The sequence below is a fragment of the Cnephaeus nilssonii genome (assembly GCF_951640355.1).
Source record: "Cnephaeus nilssonii genome assembly, chromosome: X".
NCBI classification, from domain to species: Eukaryota; Metazoa; Chordata; class Mammalia; order Chiroptera; family Vespertilionidae; genus Cnephaeus; species Cnephaeus nilssonii.
Genome location: NC_137071.1, coordinates 52206026 through 52229163, shown reverse-complemented (window position 1 = coordinate 52229163; position 23138 = coordinate 52206026). Strand labels below are relative to the sequence as shown.

Below are 23138 nucleotides of genomic sequence, written 5' to 3'. Positions count from 1 at the left end.
CTCACGTCACCCTGCTTGGCCCCGGAGGATGGCTGGTTAGCCAGAGACGGGTAAGATTCCTCAAGGAAGGAACAACCTAAGACAGGCACAGTCGCAGAGGGGCCATCAGGAGAGAATTTAGGGATCAACAGAGGTGGGGCACAGATCCTCATCCCCCCCAACATTGCAGGGGCCTGGACACTAGCCCCTTCTGAGGGAGGTCTCCTGCCCCCATGGCTGGTTTGTGCTTCCCATGCCCAGCTCAGATCAGGACCCAGGTGACCGACAGAGACTTGGCCGACAGCAGCTGCCCTCTCACTCCAACAAGAATTGTTTGAGTTGCCTTGTACCCATGGTGTGGGGAAGCGGGTTTACGATATCTAAATCCAGCCTACCACCAGGAATGCTCAGGACCTACTCAAGAAGGCAAATAATCCCTTCCACCAATATTTACAGGGTAAAACAAGATTATTGTTAGAGTAATAAATTTGACACTAAAATAGTAGTCAAGTTTTCAGGCAAATTTAAATTGGCTAGTTGAAACAAGTGAATATTCTAGAAAAATTAATTGTTCCAGAAAAAAGGTGTTCCTAAAGAGTCAACTAAAATTTTTATTGGTACTTCATCTCATGATAAAAGTGTGCACCATATAATGAACCTAAAACAGTAATATTATAGTGCAAAAAATTAAAATTTAAAAGCCATCAAGAATACATTATAAAATTTTCAAAAGCCTCCTAACATTTAAATCAAAAAAGGAGGGAATAGTAGAGTAATATCATGTAAGGAAAAATATCCTGTAAGTAAATTACATCTAGAAAATTAATACTTTAGAAAATTAATTGTAAGGCTAAAAGCAAGACACCCATGAAAAACACACAAGGTGACAAAACAAGCCAGAGGAAAATCATTTGGGCAAAAATTGAAAAAGGATTCCCAGTCAAATTTATAGAAAATATTCCTTTATTAACCTTTGGTCGAGAATATGTTTGTATATTTTCAGAAAACAACTCCGAGACCATGTGGATTCCAGCAACAGAGAGGAATCAACAGGACTACTCCAGCCATGAAGACAGAAGAGAAGCAGTCCAGAGAAGGAAGACGCTGATGTGGCCTTCCCATACTAGCAGTTAGCAGCTGTGCATCACTGCAGATTGCCCAGGACCAAACCGGACAGAGTCGGACCTGCATTACCACCATTTGCCCACCATCCAGAACTGAAATGTCAGTGCCGACATGTACACATAAGGAACTGTTGGACATTGAAATTGGGTCTCGAGGGAGCTGTTGGCCCAGAAAGAAACTCACTACACACTGATTCATTTGCCTGTCACCATAACCATTATTGCTAGTCTCATTTTCGGTTCCTATAAGTGTATTTCTAATAGCACATGATCTCACTCATCTAGGGGAAATAATGAACAACATAGACTGATGAACAAGAACAGACCCAGAAACAAGGAGGCATGGATCAGACTGTCGGGCCTCAGGGGGAGGGTAGGTAAGGGTGGGGGTAAAGGGGGAGATCAACCAAAGGACTTGCGTGCAGACATATGAGCCTAACCAGCGGTTAAGGACAACAGGGGGATGGGGGCATGTGTGGGGAGGGGTGTGGGATGGGAATGGGGGGATGAGGACAAATATGTGATACCTTAATCAATAAAGAAATTTAAAAAAATAATAAAAATAAAAATAAATTCAAAAAAAAAATCAAACACATGGAGACTAAATAGCATGCTACTAAACAATGACTGGGTTACCAGAGAGATTAAGGAACAAATGAAAAACATCATGGCAACAAACGAAAGTGAAAACACAACATTCCAATATCTATGGGACACAGCGAAAGCAGTCTTGAGAGGGAAATTCATAGCTCTATAAGCCTACTGCAAAAAAACAAGAAACAATGGTAATAAATTACCTAACCCTACAACACAAAGACATAGAAAGAGAGCAACAAGAAAAGCCCAGTGTAAGCAGAAGGAAGGAAATAATAAAGATCAGAGTGGAGACAAATGACATAGACACACACACAAAAAAAAAAACAATACAAAAGATCAACAAAACCAAGAGCTGGTTCTCTGAAAGGATAAACAAGACTGATGAACCTCTACACAGGCTCACCAAGAAGAAAAGAAAGAGGACCCAAATAAACAAAATCACAAATGGAAGAGGAGAAATGACAACAGACCCCACCGAAATACAAAGGATTGTTAAAAAATACTATGAACAACACTATTCTAACAAACTAGACAACCTGGATTAAATGGACATATTCCTAAAAAATACAACCTTCCAAAACTTACTCAGAAAGATCTAAAAATCTGAATAGGCTGATAACTATGGAAGAAATTGAAGCAGTCATCAAAAAGCCTCCAGCAAACAAAAGCCCGTGGCCAGATGGATTCACAGGGGAATTTTACCAAACATACAAAGAAGAAATAAAACCTAGCCTCCTCAGACTATTCCAAAAAATTCAAGAGGAAGGAACACTTCCAGTTTCCTTCTATGAAGCCAGCATCACCCTAATACCAAAACCAGATAAAGACAAAACAATGAAAGAGAATTACAGCCAATATCCCTCATGAACATAGATGCCAAAATCCTCAACAAAATTCTAGCAAATTGGATCCAGCAGTACATCAGAAAGATCATACACCATGACCAAGTAGGATGTATCCCAGCGATGCCACGATGGTACAATATTCGCCAAATCAATAAATGTGATATAGCACATAAACAAATTGAGAAATAAAAACCACATAGTCATATCAATTGATGCAGAAAAAGCTTTTGACAAAATCCAACATCCTTTCTTGATAAAAACTCTCAGCAAGGTGGGAATAGAAGGATCATACCTCAACATAATAAAAGCCATATATGGCAAACCTACAGCTAACATCATACACAATGGGCAAAAATTAAAACCATTTCCCCTAAGAACAGGAACAAGACAGGGATGCCCACTCTCACCACTCCTGTTCAACATAGTGCTGGAAGTACTAGCCATTGCAATCAGACAAAAAGAAGAAATAAAAGGCATATAAATTGGATAAGAAAAAGTAAAACTGTCCTTATTCGCAGATGACATGATACTGTATATAGAAAACCCTAAAGACTTCATCAAAAAATTATTAGACTTAATAAATGAATTTGGCATTATAGCAGGATACAAAATTAACGCCAAGAAATCTATGGCATTTCTATACTCCAATAGTGAACTTACAGAAAGAGAAACTAAAAAAGCAATCCCATTTAGCATCGCAACAAAAAAATTGAGATACCTAGGAATAAACTTAACTAAGGAAGTAAAAGACCTATATGTGGAAACCTAAACGACACTGAAAAAAGAGATAGAGGAAGACATAAACAGATGGAAGAACATACCATGTTCATGGATTGGTAGAATCAACATCATCAAAATGTCCATATTACCCAAAGCAATCTATAAATTCAATGCACTTCCCATTAAAATACCAACGGCATATTTCACAGACCTAGAAAGAACTCTCCAAAAATTCATCTGGAATAAAAAGACCCCGAATAGCTGCAGCAATCCTGAGAAAGAAGAACAAAGTAGGTGGGATCTCAATACCAGATTTCAAGCTGTATTACAAAGCCACTGTTCTTAAAACAGCCTGGTACGGGCACAAGGACAGACACATAGATCAATGGAATATAATAGAGAACCCAGAAATTGACTCAAACCACTATGCCCAATTAATATTTGACAAAGGAGGCATGAACATACAATGGAGTCAAGACAGTCTCTTCAACAAATGGTGTTAAAAAAATTGGACAGATACATGCAAAAAATTGAAACTAGATCACCAACTTTCACCATACACAAAAATAAACTCAAAATGGATAAAGGACTTAAACATAAGACTGGAAACCATAAAAATACTAGAGGAATCCACAGGCAGAGAAATCTCAGACATATGCCTAAAGAACTTCTTCACTGATACTGCTCTTAGTGCAATGGAAGCGAAAGAGAAAATAAACAAATGGTACTACATCAAAATAAAAAGCTTTTGTACAGCAAAGGAAACCATCAATAAAACAGCAAGAAAGCACACTGCAAGTGAGAACATATTTGCCAATGATATCAACGATAAGGGTTTAATCTCCAACATTTACAGAAAACTCATACAACTTAACAAAAAGAAGATAAACAACCCAATGAAAAAATGGGCAACTGATCTAAATAGACACTTTTCAAAAGAAGACAGAAGGAAGGCCAAGAGACATATGAAAACATGCTCAAAGTCACTAATCATCAGAGAGATGCAAATCAAAACATCAATGCGGTACCATCTCACACCTGTCAGAATGGCTATAATCAACAAACAGCAAGTGTTGGCGAGGATGCAGAGAAAAAGGAACTCTTTTTGCACTGCTGGTGGGAATGCAGACTGGTACAGCCACTGTGGAGAACAGTATGGAGTTTCCTCAAAAAACTAAAAATGGAACTCCCATTTGACCCAGTGATCCCACTCCTAGGAATATATCCCAAGAAACTAGAAACACGAATCAGAAAGAATATATGTACCCCTATGTTTACAGCAGCATAATTCACCATAGCTGAGATTTGGAAACAACCCAAATGCCCATCAGCAGATGAGTGGATTAAAAAACTGTGGTATATCTACAAAACGGAATACTATTCTGCAGTAAAAAAGGAGCTCCTACCATTTGCAACAACATGGATGGAGATGGAGAGCATTATGCTAAGTGAAATAAGCCAGGCAGAGAAAGATAAATATCACATGATCTCACTCATTTGTGGAATATAATGAACGGCATAGACTGATGAACAAGAACAGATCCAGAGACTGAGAAACGTCAATCAGAACCTCAAACCTCAGGGAAGGAGGGGGTGGGTAGGAGAAAGGGGGAGAGATCAACTAAGGGACTTGTGTACATGCAATGAGCCTAATCAATGGACACAGACAACAGGGTGGTGGGGCACGAATTGGGGATGGGGGATAATGGGGGAATAAGGACACATATAAAAAATCATAATCATAATAAAAATAAAAAATTAAAAAAAATTAAAAAGAAATTGTGAGGTAACCAGAACCCCAAGTATGCCTGAGAACATCTTTCTTACCATGCTAGCAGTCATCAGTTGTATGGTAATATTACCTCGGGCAAATGGGGAAGTATTTTGGACTTATGTTCCTGACCTTTCATGGGTAAGAGCCCTAAAGTGGGCTGATCCCTCTACTAATGTAGTCACCAATAATACCAAACACCTTGGTCATCCAGGAGGACCATGGGTGGCACAAGGATGTATAATTAAATAAGGGTCTCCACCCAGCTTCCCTTTTGTATGACACAAAATCAAACCATTGCTCCTTTGTATGTTAAATTAAAGAGAGGTTTTTGGCTTGTGTGGACACCAAAGAAAGGGAATATCACTACTTTCTCCTGGGATAGATGTAGAAAATGTAACTAAGACCTTGTCTATATAAAAAGAAATTGGCAGCCAGTTTGAAATGGAATAGCCATGGCCTAGAGCAAAGAATATCCTTACATGATATTATTCTACAATGTCATTATAATTTTTCCCCGATTTGTGTTATCCCCATTAGCTATAATAATACCTTGCACCCTTGGGTATCAATAAAAAAATCATCTTTTTGGTGCTTGGAGACAAAGGTAACACATCTCTAGATATTTTAGAATGACAACAGCATAATGTACAATTATCCCCAACAAACTTACTAATTCTTTGAATGTCTGGCAGCAATTTTAAAAGGACATGAAAGGATTTAATCCCTTCCACTGTGTAGAGGGCCCCCTGGGAAGGCACCTGAGCATTCTATATAGGCCCCTCTTGCCTTCTCACAATCCAATTGTCCACAGCTGTTGTCTGAGCTTTCTGTTCATTCCGAGGTTGAAGCCTCGTGATGGCTGGTACCATGGATCTGTCTCTCGCCCAGTCGGGTGAGCTGGGCCCTCGCTGGAGACGAAACCTGGGTTTCACGAGATATGTGATCAGTGCTAGGGCCCTGCCAGCAGGCAAGGGGATCCCAAGGCAGGTGCTGGGCAAGGAGGCCATGGGGGCGTAGGCTACCAAGGAGACAGAACTGAACCTCAAATCACCCTTCTTGGCCCTGGAGGATGGCTGGTTAGCCAGAGACAGGTAAGATTCCTCAGGGAAGGAACAACCTAAGACAGGCACAGTCGCAGAGGGGCCATCAGAAGAGAACTTGGGGGTCAACAGATGTGGGACACAGACCTTCACCCCCCCCCCAACTTTGCAGGGGCCTGAACCCTCACCCCTGCTGAGGGAGGTCTCCTGCCCCCATGGCTGCTTAGCTTCCCATACCCAGCTCAAATCGGGACCCAGGTAACAGACAGAGACTTGGCCGACAGCAGCTGCCCTCTCACTGCAACAAGACTTGATGGAGATGTCTGGTACCCATGGTGCGGGTTAGTGGGGTTTTTGATATCTAAACCCAGCCTAGCACCAGGAATGCTCAGGGCCTACTCAAGAAGGCAAATAATCCTTTCAACTAATATTTACAGGGTAAAATAAGATGGTTGTTAGAGTATTAAATTTGACAGTAAAATAGTAGTCAAGTTTTCAGGCTAACTTAAATTGGCTAATTGAATTAAGGGAATATTCTAGAAAAATCAATGGTACTGGACAAAAAAGCTGTTCCTAAAGTGTTAACTAAAATTTTTATTGGTAGTTCATCTCATGGTAAAATTGTGCAACATGTTATGAACCTAAAGCAGTCACATTTTAGTGCAAAAAATTAAAATTTAAAAGCTATCAAGATTACATTTTAAAATTTCTAAAAGCCCCCTAATATTTAAATCAAAAAAGGGAGGATAGTAGAAGAATATCATATAAGGAAAAATATCCTATAAGTCAGTGATGGGCAACCTTTTGAGCTTGGTGTGTCAAACTTCGCCAAAAACCTGAGCATAACTCGGGTAGCGTGTCACTTTGAGGAAAAAACATTATTTCGCAAATGTTTCATCCTCAGGAGTAGCAAATGTTTCATCCTCGGCATGCGGCCGCCTCAGCGGCCACGTATCATCAGAAATGGCTACATGTGTCAGTGCTGACACGCGTGTCATAGGTTCGCCATCACTGCTGTAAGTAAATTACATCTAGAAAATTTTTACTTTAGAAAATTAACTTTCATTTGTAATACTAACAGCAAGACACCCATGTAAAACATACATGGTGTCAAAACAAGCCAAAGAAAAAATCGTTTGGGCAAAAAATGAAAAAGGATCGCAAGTCAAATTTATAGAAAATATTCCTTTATTAATTTTTGGTCGAGAATATGTTTGTATATTTTCAGAAAACAACTCCCAGACCATGTGGATTCTGGCAACAGAGAACAATTGACAGGAGTGCTCCAGCCATGAAGACAGAAGAGAAACAGTCCAGAGATGGAAGACGCTGATGATGCCTTGCCATACTAGCAGTCAGCATCTGTGCGTCAATGCAGGTTGCCCAGGACCAAACAAGAGAGGGTCGGACCTACATTACCACCATTTGTCCACCATCCATAACTGAAATATCATTGCTGAGATGTACACATAAGGAACTGTTTGACATAGAAATTGGGACTCAAAAGAACTGTTGGCCCAGAAAGAAACTTACTATAGAATGATTCATTTGCCTCTCAGCATAACCATTATTGCTTGTCTCATTTTCGGTTCCCATAAGTGTATTCCTAGTATCACATGAGCTCACTCATCTAGGGGAAATGATGAACAACATAGACTGATGAACAAGAACAGCATCGATCAGACTGTCAGACCTCAGAGGGAAGGTAGGGGAGGGTGGGGATAAGGGAGAAAGATCAACCAAAGGACTTGTGTGCACGCATATGAGCCTAACCAGTGGTCACGGACAACAGGGGGTTGGGGGCATGCATGGGGAGGGGTTTGGGATGGGAATGGGGGGGGATGAGGACAAATATGTGATACCTTAATCAATAAAGTAATTTAAAAAAATATTTGACAAAGGAGGCATGAACATACAATGGAGTCAAGACAGTCTCTTCAATAAATGGTGTTGGGAAAATTGGACAGATATATGCAAAAAAATGAAACTAGACCCGTGGTCGGCAAACTGCAGCTCGCGAGCCACATGCAGCTCTTTGGCCCCTTGAGTGTGGCTCTTCCACAAAATACCACGGCCTGGGCGAGTCTATTTTGAAGAAGTGGCGTTAGAAAAAGTTTAAGTTTAAAAAGTTTGGCTCTCAAAAGATATTTCAATTGTTGTACTGTTGATATTTGGCTCTGTTGACTAATGAGTTTGCCGACCACTGAACTAGACCATCAACTTACACCATACACAAAAATAAATTCAAAATGGATCAAGGACTTAAACATAAGATCGGAAACCATAAAAATACTAGAGGAATCCACAGGCAGAGAAGTCTCAGACATATGCCGAAGCAATTTCTTCAACTGATACCACTCCTAGGGCAATGGAAACTAAAGAGAAAGTAAACAAATGGGATTACATCCAAATAAAAAGCTTTTTCACAACAAAAGAAATCATCAACAAAACAACAGGAAAGTCCAATGTATGGGAGAACATATTTGCAAATGTTATCACTGATAAAGGTTTAATCTCCAACATCTACAGGCAACTTATACAACTTAATAAAAGGAAGATAAATGATCCAATAAAAATATAGGCAATGGGCCTAAATAGAATCTTTTTGAAAGAAGACAGAAGGAAGGCCAAGAGACATGAAAACATCCTAGATGCAAATCAAAACGACAATACAGTACCATCTCACACCTGTCAGAATGGCAATCATCAATAAATCAACAAACGACAAGTGCTGGCAAGGATGCGGAGAAAAAGGCACCCTCATGCACTGCTGGTGGGAATGCAGACTGGTGCAGCCACTGTGGAGAACGGTATGGAGTTTCCTCAAAATACTAAAAATGTAACTCCCATTTGACCCAGTAATCCCACTTCTAGGAATATATCCCAAGAAACTAGAAACACCAATCACAAAGGATATATGTACCCCTATGTCAATAGCAGCACAATTCACTATAGCTAAGATTTGGAAACAGCCTAAATGCCCATTAGCAGATGAGTGGATTAGAAAACTATGGTACATCTACACAATGGAATACTATGCTGCTATAAAAAAGAAGGAATTCTCACCATTTGCAGCAGCATGGATGAACCTGGAGAGCATTATGTTAAGTGAAATAAGCCAGGCAATGAAAGAAAAATACCACATGATCTCACTCATTTATGGAAAATAATGAACATTATAACCTGATGAATAAAAAGATAGATACAGCCGAAATCGGTTTGGCTCAGTGGATAGAGCGTCGGCCTGCGGACTGAAAGGTCCCAGGTTCGATTCCGGTCAAGGGCATGTACCTTGGTTGCGGGCACATCCCCAGTAGGGGGTGTGTAAGAGGCAGCTGATCGATGTTTCTCTCTCATCGATGTTTCTAACTCTCTATCCCTCTCTCTTCCTCTCTGTAAAAAATCAATAAAATATATTTTTTTAAAAAAAGATAGATAGAGTGCTCACTTTGGCAGCACATATACTAAAAAATGGAAGGATACAGAGATGATTAGCATGGCCCCTGCACAAGGATGAAACACAAATTCGTGAAGCATTCCATATTTTTTTAAAAAAAGATAGATACAGAGGCAGTAAAGCACCAAACAGACTGTCAAATTACAGCGGGAATGCTGGGGAGTGTTGGGGAAGGGGGGGGGGGGGGGAATAGATCAATCAAAGGACTTGTATGCATGCATATAAGCACACCAATGGACACAAGACACTTGGGGGGGTGGGATGAGGGCATGCGACAGGGGGTAGGGAAGGCTGGGGGAAGGTCAATGGGAGAAAAAAAAGGAGATATATGTACTACTATATTTAATACTTTAAACAATAAAAATAAAATAAGATAAAATAAAATTAAAATAAAATAAAATAAAAAATAAATACAGAGGCCATAAAACTGGGAACAGTGCACTGCCCCGGCAGGGGGGTTATTAGTGCTGGCGCCAGGCCAGACCATCAGATATGGTCTGGAGACCCCAACACATGGGGCCTTTTGGCAAAACCCACAAAAAGACCAGAAGCATAATCCATATTTGCGGGACAAAGACCCCAGAAAGATATAAAAGAGAAGCTCCCTGCATGTTACTTTACTCAGATTTGGGAAGTTATTTCTCTGGGTACACCAGCGTAAATAAACAGTGTAACTCCTTTCTCTAAAAGCGTTGCTTGGTTTTTCTTTGGTCTTCTGCAACAACTTTACTGGATAGATATTCCAGACAAAAAGTCAATAGGAAACAGTGACACTAATGCTACGGTCGCCAACCTTTTGTACCTCACGGACCACCAGTGGTCCGGGGACCATCGGCTGGCGACCACTGCTCTAAAGGATACACTGGATCAGATGGATTTAGTTGACATTTACAGAACTTTTCACCCCAAAGCTTCAGAATATATATACTTCTAAGTGCACATGGATCATTCACAAAGATAGACCACATGTCAGGACTCAAAACAAGTCTCTACAAGTTCAAGAAGATTGAAATCATATCAAGCTTCTTCTCAGATCACAGTGGAATGAAATTAGAAATCAGCTACAGTAGAAACACCCAGAAACATTTAAACACATGGAGACTAAATAACATGTAATTAAACAATGAATGAGTTACCAATGAGATCAAGGAAAATATCAAAAACTTCATGAAAATGAACAAGCAACAACCCAAAATCTCTGGGACAAAGTAAAAGCCATCCTGAGAAGGAAATTCATAGCACTATAGGCCTACCTCAAAAAACAAGAAATATCAACAATAAACTATTTAACCCGACAACTTGAAGAACTAGAAAGAGAACAGCAAGAAAAGCCCACTGTAAGTAGAAGGAAGGAAATGATAAAGATCAGAGCAGAAATAAATGACATAGAGACTAAAAAATATATATACCAAAAAAATTTAATGAAACCAAGAGCTGGTTCTTTGAAAGGATAAACAAAATTGATGAACCGTTAGCCAGACTCATCAAGAAACAAAGAGGACCCAAATACATAAAATCAGAAACAAAAGTGGAGAAGTAACCACTGACAATACAGAAATACAAAGGATTGTAAGAAAATACTAGGAACAACTATATGCCAACAAGCTGTACAATGTGGATGAAATGGATTAATTCCTAGGAAAATACAGTCTCCCAAAACTGAATCAGGAAGAATCAGAATACCTGAATAGGCCAATCCTATTCTCTGAATAGGCCAACAACTGATGAAATAGAAGCAGTAATCAAAAAACTCCCAGCAAAGAAAAGCCCTGGTCCTGATGGCTTTACAGGGCAGTTTTAACATACATTCAAAGAAGAACTAACACCTATACTTCTCAAACTATTCCAAAAAATTCAAGAGGAAGGAACACTTCCAAACTCTTTCTATGAAGCCAGCATTACCCTAATCCCAAAACCAGATAAAGACACTACAAAGGAAGAGAATTACAGGCTAATATAGTTGATGAACATAGATGCTAAAATCCTCAACAAAATATTAACAAACCGGATCCAGCAATATATTAAAAAGATCATACACCATCACCAAGTGGGATTTATTCCAGAGATGTGAGGCTGGTACAATATTTGCAAATCAATACATGTAATACAGCACATAAACTGAAAGAGAAAAATCAAATGATCATACCAATAGATGCAGAAAAAGCATTTGACAAAAATCCAACACCCATTTTTGATAAAAACTCTCAGCAAAGTGGAAATAAAGGGAGCATAGCTCAACATGATAAAGGCCACATATGACACACCTACAACGGACATCATACTCAATGGGCAAAACTAATACATTTCCGCTGAGAACAGGAACAAGACAGGGATGTCTGCTTTCACCACTCCTGTTCAACATACTCGTAGTCCTGGAAGTCCTAGCCACAGTGATCAGACAAAAAGAAATAAAAGGCATCCAAATTGGAAAGGACGAAGTAAAACTCTCATTATTCGCAGATGATATGATATTGTACATAGAAAACCATAAGTACTCTACCAAAACACTACTAGATTTAATAAATGAATTTGGCAATGTAGCAGGCTACAAAATCAACACCCAAAAATCGATGGCTTTTTTATATACCAATAATGACTTCTCAGAAAGAGAAAACTAAAAAAGAAATACCATTTACCATTGTAACAAAAAAGATTAAAATACTTAGGAATAAACTTAACCAAGAAGGCAAAAAAGACCTGTTTTTGGAAAACTACAGAATGTTGAAAAAAGAGATAGAAGATATAAACAAGTGGAAGAATATACTGTGTTCATGGATTGGTAGAATCAACATCATTAAAATGTCCATATTACCCAAGGCAAACTATAGATTCAATGCAATCCCTATTAAAATATCAACAGGATATTTCATAGATCTAGAACAAATACTCCAAAAATTTATATGGAATCAAAAAGACCTCTGAATAGCCACAGCAATCTTGAGAAAGAGAAACAAAGTTGGAGGAATCACAATACCAGATTTCAATTTATACTAAAAAGCCACCATAATCAAAACAGCCTAGTACTAGCTCTAGAACAGGCATATATGTCAATGGAAAAGTACAGAGACCCCAGAAATCGACCTAAGCTATTATGCTCAATTAATATTTGACAAAGAAGGCAAGAGCATACAATGGAGTTAAGACAGTCTCTTCAATAAATGGTGTTGGGAAAATTGGACAGATACGTGGGAAAAAATGAAACTAGCCCACCAAATTACACCATAGACAAGAATAAACTCAAAATGGATAAAAGACTTAAATGTAAGTCGTGAAACCATAAAAATCCTAGAAGAAACCATAGGCAGCAAAATCTCAGACATCTATATTATGGATACATCTCTTAGGGCAAAGAAAACTCAGGAAAAAATAAACAAATGGTACTACATGAAAATAAAAAGCTTCTGCACCTCAAAAGAAACCATCAACAAGACAAAAATGGAGCCCACTGTATGGGAGAGTATATTCAGTACTGATACATCTGATAAAGGGTTAATATCCAAAATATATAAGGAACTCATAAAAGTTAACAGAAGACAAATAATCCAATTAAAACAGATGGGCAAAGGACCTAAATAGACACTTCTCCAAAGAGGACATACAGATGGCCAAAAGACATATGAAAAAATGCCCAAAATCACTGATAATTTGAGAGGTGCAAATTAAAAGGACAAATCAACAAGTGACAAGTGCTGGCGTGGATGTGGAGAATAGGGAACCCTAGTACACTGCTGGTGGGAGTGTAACCATTTTGGAAAACAGTATGGCGTTTACTCAAAAAATTAAATGTGGATCTGCCATTTGACCCAGTGATCCCACTTCTAGGAATATATCCTAAGAAACCCGAAACACTGAATCAGAAAGAAAGTATGCATAGCCTATGTTCATAGTAGCACAATTTACAATAGCGAAGATCTGGAAACAGCCTAAGGGCCCATAGTAAATGAGTGGATAAAAACCTGTGGTACATCTGTACCGTGGAATACTATGCAGCAGTAAAAAAGGAGGACCTCGCCCCAGCTGGTTTGGCTCAGTGGATAGTGTCAGCTGCAGACTGAAGGATTCCAGGTTTGATTCCAGTCAAGGGCACATGCCCAGGTTGCAGGCTCCATCCCCAGTTGGAGGCATACAGGAGACAATTGATCAATGATTCTCTCTCACCCTCCTATCCCTTCCTCTTTGAAATCAATAAAAAAATATATTTAAAAAAAAAAAGAAACTAGAAAACAGTCACAAGCGAGATGCTACTTTTGGAAAAAAAAAAAAAAGGGAGAATCTCTTACCCTTTGAGATAGCATGGAGGGACCTGGAGAGAATTATGCTACGTGAAATAAATCAGTCAGAGAAAGACCAGTATCATACAATCACACTCATATGTGGAATCTAAGTAACAAAATAAACTGATGAAGGGAGTGGATCCAGAGACATGGAAGCATGGAACAGAATGTGGAATCTCAGAGGGAAGGCAGGAAGGGTGGGTGGGTGGGAAGTAATCAACCAAGGACCTTGTATACATATATGCTTGGCCCATGGACACAGACAATGGGGCCCTGAGGGTCTGGGCAGGGGTTGGGGGGCAGGCTACAAGGAGTCAATGTGGGAAAAAGGGGGGACATATGTAATACTTTCAACTATAAAGAATTATTTTTAAAAAATAAAAATAAAACTACCCATGCCTGGACACCCCTTGGAATGTCAAAAAAAAATGCCAGGTCAGAAATCTCCCAATCCTGCCACTAGAGAACAAATTAAGGAAGCCTATGTATGCTCAGGAGAGCTACCAAAACTGGTGTTACTGTTAAAGGATAAAAACTAGACTAATGGGTTTGGGCAATAAAATAATTCTTCTGTCCTTATGACAAACAAAAAACTACCTACACAGTCTAATAAATAGAATGAGCCAGGGACTATCTTTTCCTGGAAGCTAATGAAAGTGCTAGAAACTAAATAAAACAGTAGATAATATTCTCAAGACTGAGTTAGGCCCTGTTTAGAGCGTTGTCTCCCATAGCCAAGGTTGTGGCTTAGATCTCTGGTTAGGGCATATACAAAAATCAACCAATGAATGCAAAAATAAGTGAAACAACAAATAGGGTGCTCTCTAAAACCAATCAGTAAATTAAAAACATTTTTAAAAGACTGAGTTAAATCATTGCAAAACTGAAATAATAAACACACATATACAACTGAACTCTTGAAACAACAAAATAATGGAAGTGAAATTATTCTTCACTTTTAAGAGTGTGGCATTTCATAATCATCACTTGTTTATCTGATAGCCAATTTCCCACCCTATAACACTTAGAAATGAAACAGTATCATGAAGCAGGTTAATTTATAAATACCCCTTACCAAGCACCCACCACCTGTTCCATTAGAATCTCCCACTCAAATTGGAGGGATCTATTTCATTGATCCCAGAAGAATCCCTTTGCAGTTTTATCTCCAGGCCCTTTGCCTGACTGCTAATTCATGTCCTTTGTCCACCTACACTTTGAGGATCCAATTTGAGATCCACTATCACAGTGAAGTCTTCATCTACTGTTTAGGCTCTATATGCTTATTCTTAAACTAAACTGCTTTGTATCTTATGCCCTGATTCACTCATCTAGCTTAGATCACATTCTTATTTGAGTGTTACTACTGTTCTCATAACCTTGCGTTTTGTATCTCAAATACATCATGGGCCCTAGCCAATTTGTCTCAGTGGATAGAGCCTCTGCCTGTGGACTGAAGGGTCTCAGGTTTAATTCCAGTCAAGGGCACATACCTCAGTTGCAGACTTGATCCCTGGCCCTGGTCCGGATGCATGTGGGAGGCAACCAATGGATGTGTCTCTCATAGAGATGTTTCTGTCTCTCCCTCCTTTCCACTCTTGGGTGAGGATTAACAACAACAAAACAAAAATATCCTTGGGTGAGGATTAACAACAACAACAAAACAAAATAAAACAAAACCTCAAATACATCATGTGCTTCCTCGTTAAGAATCTAAACAAGACACACCATAAGCCAGTGCAACTTTACTGCACAGTGGAATCACTCGAGGGCCTTTAAAAATATGGATACCAGGCTCTCAGTCCCAGATATTCTGATTTAATTGAAATGGATTGTGCTCTGGCCATCGGGATATTTAAATGCTTCACACGGGATTCTAATGTGCAGCAAAGTTTGGGAACTACTTCCATTGGTATTAGTCCTGCGTTTGTGGACCAAACGGATCAGAATGATCTGAAAGGCGCGATTTTGTAGCGCACACGTAAGATATCAGGGCAGGGGGTTACAATTTCGTGGCAGGCCCTGCAGACATCACAGACTAGGTGAATTGGAAACTAGCCCACCAAATTACACCATACACAAGAATAAACTCAAAATGGATAAAATGTGTGTGTCATACTCACGTCGTTGCCGTAAGACTCAGCTGGGAGAGAAAGAGCATGTGCCACTGATACCAGTTCCCCGGAAACCTGGGAAGAAAAAAGGAGGAGGAGAGGGAGAGTTCAAGGCTAGAGTCAGCTCGACTTCCCCATTCACCCAACCGCAGAGCAGTGCCTCACCGGCTTTTCAGTTCCACCAGTCGCCTCCATTTTGCAGCTAACAAAGCGCCGCTCCACTTCCCGGAAATGACTTTACGTGAGCTCTTTCCGTTGTCCGCTGGGAAGGGAGGGCGGGGCAAGAATGGCTTTCATCAGCCTGCGCCTGCGCCTGCGCCTGCGCCTGCGCCTGCGCCTGCGCCTGCGCCTGCGCCTGCGCCTGCGCCTGCGCCTACCCGCAACCTCCCTCGCCTGGAGGCGGTAGTCCCTGGCCCCTCCTCACGCCCACGCCCTCAAAAGTGCTGCTTAGTTGCTAGGCTGGGCTGTTAGAGGGATCTGAGGCGCCTAAATACTCAGTAAATCTGTGATCATGGGAAAAACCTGAGTTAAAATAATACAGCTTTCGGTCCCATTGCACTGAATACTAGCAGCGAATCGAATTCACACTATTTGTAAATGCAGACACAAACAAATACTGGCGCACAGTTGGATAAAGAGTGCAGTAAGCCTGTCCAGTTTGTTTCAGTGGTAGAGCATCAACCTATGAACCAGCAAGTCACGTTGGATTCCCAGTCAGGTCACTTGCCAAGATTGCAGACTGATCCCGATCCCCTCTCTCTCATCATTGATATTGATGTTTCTATCTCCCTCTCCCTTCCTTTCTGAAAATAAAAATAAAAAATAAAAATATATATATAATTTTTAAGAGTGTAGTAATATATGACTTGGAGGAGCAGAGGGTATTTGTATGCTAAATATTAAGAAGTTAAGACTTCATGCCAAAACCGGTTTGGCTCCGTGGATAGAGCGTCGGTCTGCGGACTGAAAGGTCCCAGGTTCGATTCCGGTCAAGGGCATGTACATTGGTTGCGGGCACATCCCCGGTAGGGGGTGTGCAGAAGGCAGCTGGTCGATGTTTCTCTCTCATCGATGTTTCTAGATCTCTGTCCCTCTCCTTTCCTCTCTAAAAAATCAATAAAATATATTTTTTTTAAAAAAAATACTTCACCCTGCCCTAGCTGATTGGCTCGGTGGATAGAGTTTCTGCCTACAGACTGAAGGGTCCCAGGTTCGATTCCCTAAGGGTACATACCCAGTTGCAGAGTTGATCCCCAGTGGGGGTGTGCAGGAGGCAGCCAATCAATAATTCTCTCTCATTCTCTCTCTCTCTCTCTCTCTCTCTCTCTCTCTCTCTCTCTCTCTCCCTTCCTCTCTGGAATCAATAAAAATATTTTTTTAAAAAAAGACTTACCCTAAAAGCAATGGCAAGCTACTGAAAGCCTTTTAAGTAGACAAACCTCACAATCAAACAAGTTCTAAGAAGATCACTGTGCATGACAAAATTGCAGAAGGCAAAATTGGAGGCAGAAAGATCAACTTAAAGGCACTGGGTAATGCAAACCTAAGCCAAGGTGCTGGCAGTTAAGATGAATTTTGAGAATTAATAAGGGAAATGCAATCAATAGGACTTTTTGATTTATTGGATATGGAGGATAATAAAGAATTAGGATTTCAGTATTACTTCCAGGTTTCAGAATAGAATTCGGGGATGAATGTCATTGAGCTAGAAAACACAACAGGGATGATGAATTTAGTTTGAGGAGGTGTGTTTGAAGAATCTGGGACAATTATATAGAGTTGACTAGTCAGAGGGAAATCTGATCAGAGATATAAATCTGACAGCTGATACTTCAGGTTTAATTCAGCTGTCTCAAGGAGACTGCCGAACTCTAAAGACACAAAGAGCCTCAGGGCAAGGACAGAACTATTTATGAAGGAAAAAAGGCAGGGGGAAAAAAGGCTGCAAAAAGAGTTGTCAGAGAGACGTCAGCAAAGAACCAAGGGAGAGTCTCACAGAAGCCAAAGAATAAGAGAACTTCCAGGAAGAAGTGATGAACAGTCTCTAATACTCTGGGTTAAGTACACTAAGACCAGAAATATTAAGAGGTCATTGACAACTTTAGTAAGAACGGTTTTGGGCCCTGGACAGTATGGTTCATTGGTTAGAGTGTCATCCTGCACTTGGAAAGGTCTCTGGTTAGATTCTAGGCCAAGGGTTACAGGTTTGATCCCCGTCCTGGTGGAGCACGAGCGAGATGTGTTTCTCTCACATCACATTTCTCTCTCTCTCTCTCTCTCTCTCTCTCTCTCTCTCTCTCCCCCCCCTTCCACTTTCTCTAAAACAAACTCAATGGAAAAAAATATCCTCCTATGAGGATTAACAAACAAACAAAAAATTAGTTTTAGTGGAACAGTGAGGACAGAAGTCAGATGACAGTGGTTTCAAAAGGAAGTGAGAGTTAAAGGACAAATGACAATGACCATAGAATGTCCTTGCAAAATAAAAAGAAACATGAGATCCAGGTACTTTTTTCAATTGTGGTAAAACACACATAAAATAAAAATTTATCATCTTAACCATTTTAAGTGTATAGTTCAATAGTGTTAAGTACCTCCACATTGCTGTGCAATAGACATCCAGAACTTTTTTGTCTTGAAAACTGAAACTCTACACCCAATAAACAACTCCTCATTTTTCCCTTCCCCCAGCCCCTGGCAACCTCCATATTACTTTTTCCTATAATTTAACTACTTTAAATACCTCAAATAAGTGATATTTGTCTTTCTGTGACCAGATTATTTCACTTAATATAATGTCCTCAAGGATATATATACACACACTTCGAATAATTATAAAGGCAGTGTTTATTAAAATACATTTCATTTTCAAAATTGAGCTACCACCTGTTAAACTGTATATACATTTTTTGAGAGATAAATACCCATGTTGCTGCCAGGTGACAGTATTTCCTTTCTTTTTAAGGCTGAATAATACTCCCTTGTACGGATATACTACATCTTTCATCTATTGAGGAACATTTGGATTGCTTCCACCTTTTGACAATTTTGAACATGGGCATTCAAATATCACTTTGAGACCCTGTTTTCAATTCTTTTGGATTTATCCAGAAATTAATTTTAAAAGAACTTCAGGGATTTTCAAATTATTATTTTAAGTTTAGAGAAATTTAAGTGTACTGGGGAATTGGCCTTACACAAAAAGACTGTTCTGGAAGGTGTACAGTATATCAGAGAAATTGAGGTGTTCCCTCCAGATGTTTTTTTGTTTTCTCTATAAAGCCTAAAAGGGCACCTAAGAGCAAGAAGGAATGTTAGTCTTCTCTTGAGAAGTTCTGCATAGCAGCTTGAAGAAGATGGGAAAACAATTTAACAAGGAGATAAAGGGATGTTTGCAGAGACCAGGAATTGTGTCCTCACAAGATTGAAAAAGCCAATTGCTTCTGTACCACCAAATAGCAGGAGATAAAACTGTCTCACACAGCCTTTCACTTTGCCATGCAAGGGGACCAGCTCAGGCAGATGTATTAGAATGAGTATTGGCCTTCACACCCACACCTCTTATTTCAGATGGACTCAATGTAGAAGTTTTAAGCAACATATGAAAAATGACTTAATGAATAAATCTTGAACCCTGAATCCAAATACACATTATTGTTAAGCATCCATTCAACATGTACAATAAATATAATCTGTGATAGGCTAGAAGCCATACTTGACATAAAATAGTATGTCTTTGGGCAATGAGGTCACTGAGATAGATATTAAACATGAATTGAGTAGCAAAATAGGCAGAGAGTGTTCAGGAATGTGATTCTTATCAACTGTTTGGCTATTGGATTATAGACAGGAAAACATACTTGGTTAGCCTTGAAACCAAAAGTTGAAAGAAAAAAATAAAACTGGCACTCTCATCAGAAATCATGTGAGTAATCTGTGAAAGCAAAATACCTGATTCACAAAGTATAACAGGTAAAAGAGATGGCCTGTGCCATCTTGCTGGAGTTGTTAGTAATCATATACCAGGTCTGTTTTGTAGTCAGGAGGAACTACAACAGTCCCTAGGATGCCATCCTGGCCAACCTGACACAGTTGTTATAGGAATTGACGCAATTTGCTCCCTTTTGACACAGGGACTTGTAAATACCCAAAAATCTTGTTCTGTCCTGGGGTGCAGCAGGGGGTGACATCATGACACTGGTGCCACCAATACCTCTACTTTACTGAAAGATACAGCCATTCACTAATCTCCTTAAGTCCCTCTCAGCTTTGTGGCATGTCCATAGTCGCACCTCCATTCAGGTTTAGTGTTCCAAAGGGTGCTATGTTAAAAACTTTCTTACCTGCCATGAACTCTAGCTACAGCTCTTTTGTAGCTGATGAACAGATTTGCTTCTCAGGTAGGAAATATCAAGAAACACCATTTAATATCCATAATACCAGATAAGGTCTCTCTCTCTCTCTCTCTCTCTCTCTCTCTCTCTCTCTCTCTTTCTCTCTCTCATTAAATGGGAGGGAAAATACCTAACTTGTAGAGTTATTCTGAAATTAATTATGTAGGGTGAAAAATAACCTAACTTAGGAGAGCTGCTCAATTTATGGAAGCTATGCTTTTATATACTACTAGAGGCCCAGTGCATGGATTCGTGCACCAGTGGGGTCCCACAGCCTGGCCTGCACCCTCTTACAATCTGGGACCCTTCGGGGGATGTCTGACTGCCAGTTTTGGCCTGGTCCCCGCAGGCGAGGCCAAGGGACCCCACCGATGCATGAATCCATGCACCAGGCCTCAAGTATGCATATAAGATCTTTGGTTAATCTCTTCCCACCCTCCCCGCTCCCTCCTTCCTTCTGAGAGTCATCATTCTGTTGTTAAACAACCACCTAAACATTTTGTATGTATTTGCATGTACTTTAAATCAGACACCAAATTTCAAAGTAAATAATGAAAAACAGTTGACTTGGGATTTTATATTTAAAAATAAAAGCATGACATGAAATTTTGATGTATCTAACAGCAGAGTTCTGCTTACCTTTAGTACTCTGCACTGATTTTTTTACATACTTTTTATTAATAAATAGAATTTATTGTGGCTCTGATTATGTACATGAGCGATGGGCCAAGCCTGGCTGGCCAGACTTTCAGTTCTTTGAATGAGCCCTATTGGTTACTGTTTTTTCATGTATGATAAGACATTCGTTTTCCAGTGAAAACAAAGAAATAAGCAGTAGTGAACTGTCTGTCACACCGGTACTCATTCATTCTTCCTTTCTTTCCAATTTATTGGGCTGGCATTGGTTAATAACATTATACAAGTTTCCACAGTACAATTCTATTACCACATCACTGTATAGTGGGTTGTGCACTCACCATCCCAAAATCTAGTGTCCCTCTGACACCATATACTTAAGGTGACCAGACGTCGTCCCGCTTTTGGAGGGAGAGTCCAGATTTTTAACAATTTGTCCCGCGTCCCACGGCGTTTTAAAAAAGTCCTGATTTTTGGAAAGAATGCACGACAAGCTAGGGAACGGCGGGAGAACAGGAAGGGAATATACGGTTTTCGGCGGCCATGTGGCTATTTAGCCAGGATATGAGTTTTATATTATTTTTGTTAATTTTATAATGTTAAACTTTAATAATAACAAATAATTGTTGAGAACTGATTATCGAGAACTGCTTATCAAAGTTTGCATTGTTGATCAGTTGTTAGAATTCGACCACCATTGTTTGGACTTAATGAACAATGGCATTTTTGGGGATTGGCAACGACAAAAACATTCTGTAACTGTCTCTCAGATGATACACATCGTACTGCATGCTAGTAAGCTAGTTAAACAAGTGATGTCATTACAAATCAGCTATTCAGATAATTTAGGTAAGTAATTTATTTATTTATTTCATAAATACATACATTTTCTTGAATTTAGCAGACAGTACTCGTATTATTTATATTATATAGTCTAGCGCCAGGCCTTGAAAGTGACACTTACAACTTACGTTACGGCAAATTCAGAAGAAAAATAATACAAGTTAGTATTGTTATTATTTAGAAAGAAATATAGAATTAAAATAATTTTAAAAATATAGTTACTTTATAACAATCAAATTAATTAAATTTATAAACTAACAATAAAATATGTTCATGTAATTATGTACCTACTTACTGTGTTTTTAAGCAATATGTATATAATAATTTATAATATAATTTTAAATTATTTTTTTTAGATTTTTAACAATGAGTAAGAAAAGAGGATGCAAATTCAACGATGATCTAAGAAGTGAATTTTCTTTTATTAAAAAAACCAAAAGCCCAGGTGAGGCCGTGCGCCCCTGGATCCGGGTGAGGCTGGGTCCCGGGTCTGGGTGAGGCCGCGCCCCTGGGTCCGGGAGAGGCCATGCGCCACTGGGTCCGGGTGAGGCCACGCGCCTCTGGGTCCGGGTGAGGCTGGATCCCGGAACAGGGTGAGGCCGCACACACCTGGGTCCGGGTGAGGCCACACGGCCCTGAGTCCGGGTGAGGCCTCGCCCCTGGGTCCGGGCGAGACCAAACTAGAGGGAGTCCAACCTGCATTACCACCATTTGTCCACCATCCACAGCTGAAAAGTCAGTGCCGACATGTACACATAAGGAACTGGTGGACATTGAAATTGAGTCTCAAAAGAACTGTTGGTCCAGAAAGAAACTTACTACAGACTGATTCATTTGCCTGTCAGCATAACTATTATTGCTCGTCTCACATTCGGTTCTTATAAGTATATTTCTAGTAACACGTGATCTCACTCATCTAGGGGAAATGATGAACAACATAGACTGATGAACAAGAACGAACCCAGAAACAAGGAGGCATCGATCAGACTGTTGGGCCTCAGAGGGAGGGTAGGGGAGGGTGGGGGTAGGGGGGAGAGAACAACCAAGGGATTTCTGTGCATGCATACAAGCCTAACCAATGATTAAGGACAACAGGGGCGTGGGGGCATCCGTGGGGAGGGGTGGGGGATGGGAATTGGGGGATGAGGACAAATATGTGACACCTTAATCAATAAAGAAATTAAAATAAAATAAAAATTATAATAAAAAATAAAAATAAAATTTAAAAAAATTAAAAAACCAAAAGCGATTACAATATAGACCAAATTTTTAATCAAGAACCCCTGCCCCCCCCCAACCCCGGCACGAAACCGTTTGGCTCAGTGGATAGAGCATCTGCCT

At 39.8% G+C, this 23138-nt stretch overlaps 1 protein-coding gene across 2 annotated transcripts in view; it reads right to left on the bottom strand.

The window, feature by feature from the left end:
- PBDC1 (polysaccharide biosynthesis domain containing 1) overlaps positions 1-16195 on the bottom strand; it is a 62955-nt gene extending 46760 nt beyond the window's left edge. Inside the window, exons 1-2 of one of the 2 annotated variants that reach the window (XM_079765130.1) lie at positions 16090-16195; positions 15934-15999 (exon numbers count right to left, since the gene is read on the bottom strand). In XM_079765130.1, coding sequence (XP_079621256.1) covers positions 15934-15999; positions 16090-16119 — 96 coding nt within the window. In that variant the 5' untranslated portion in view covers positions 16120-16195. The other variant, XM_079765131.1, reaches the window with a different exon arrangement.
- Between the last annotated feature and the right edge of the window lie 6943 nt (positions 16196-23138).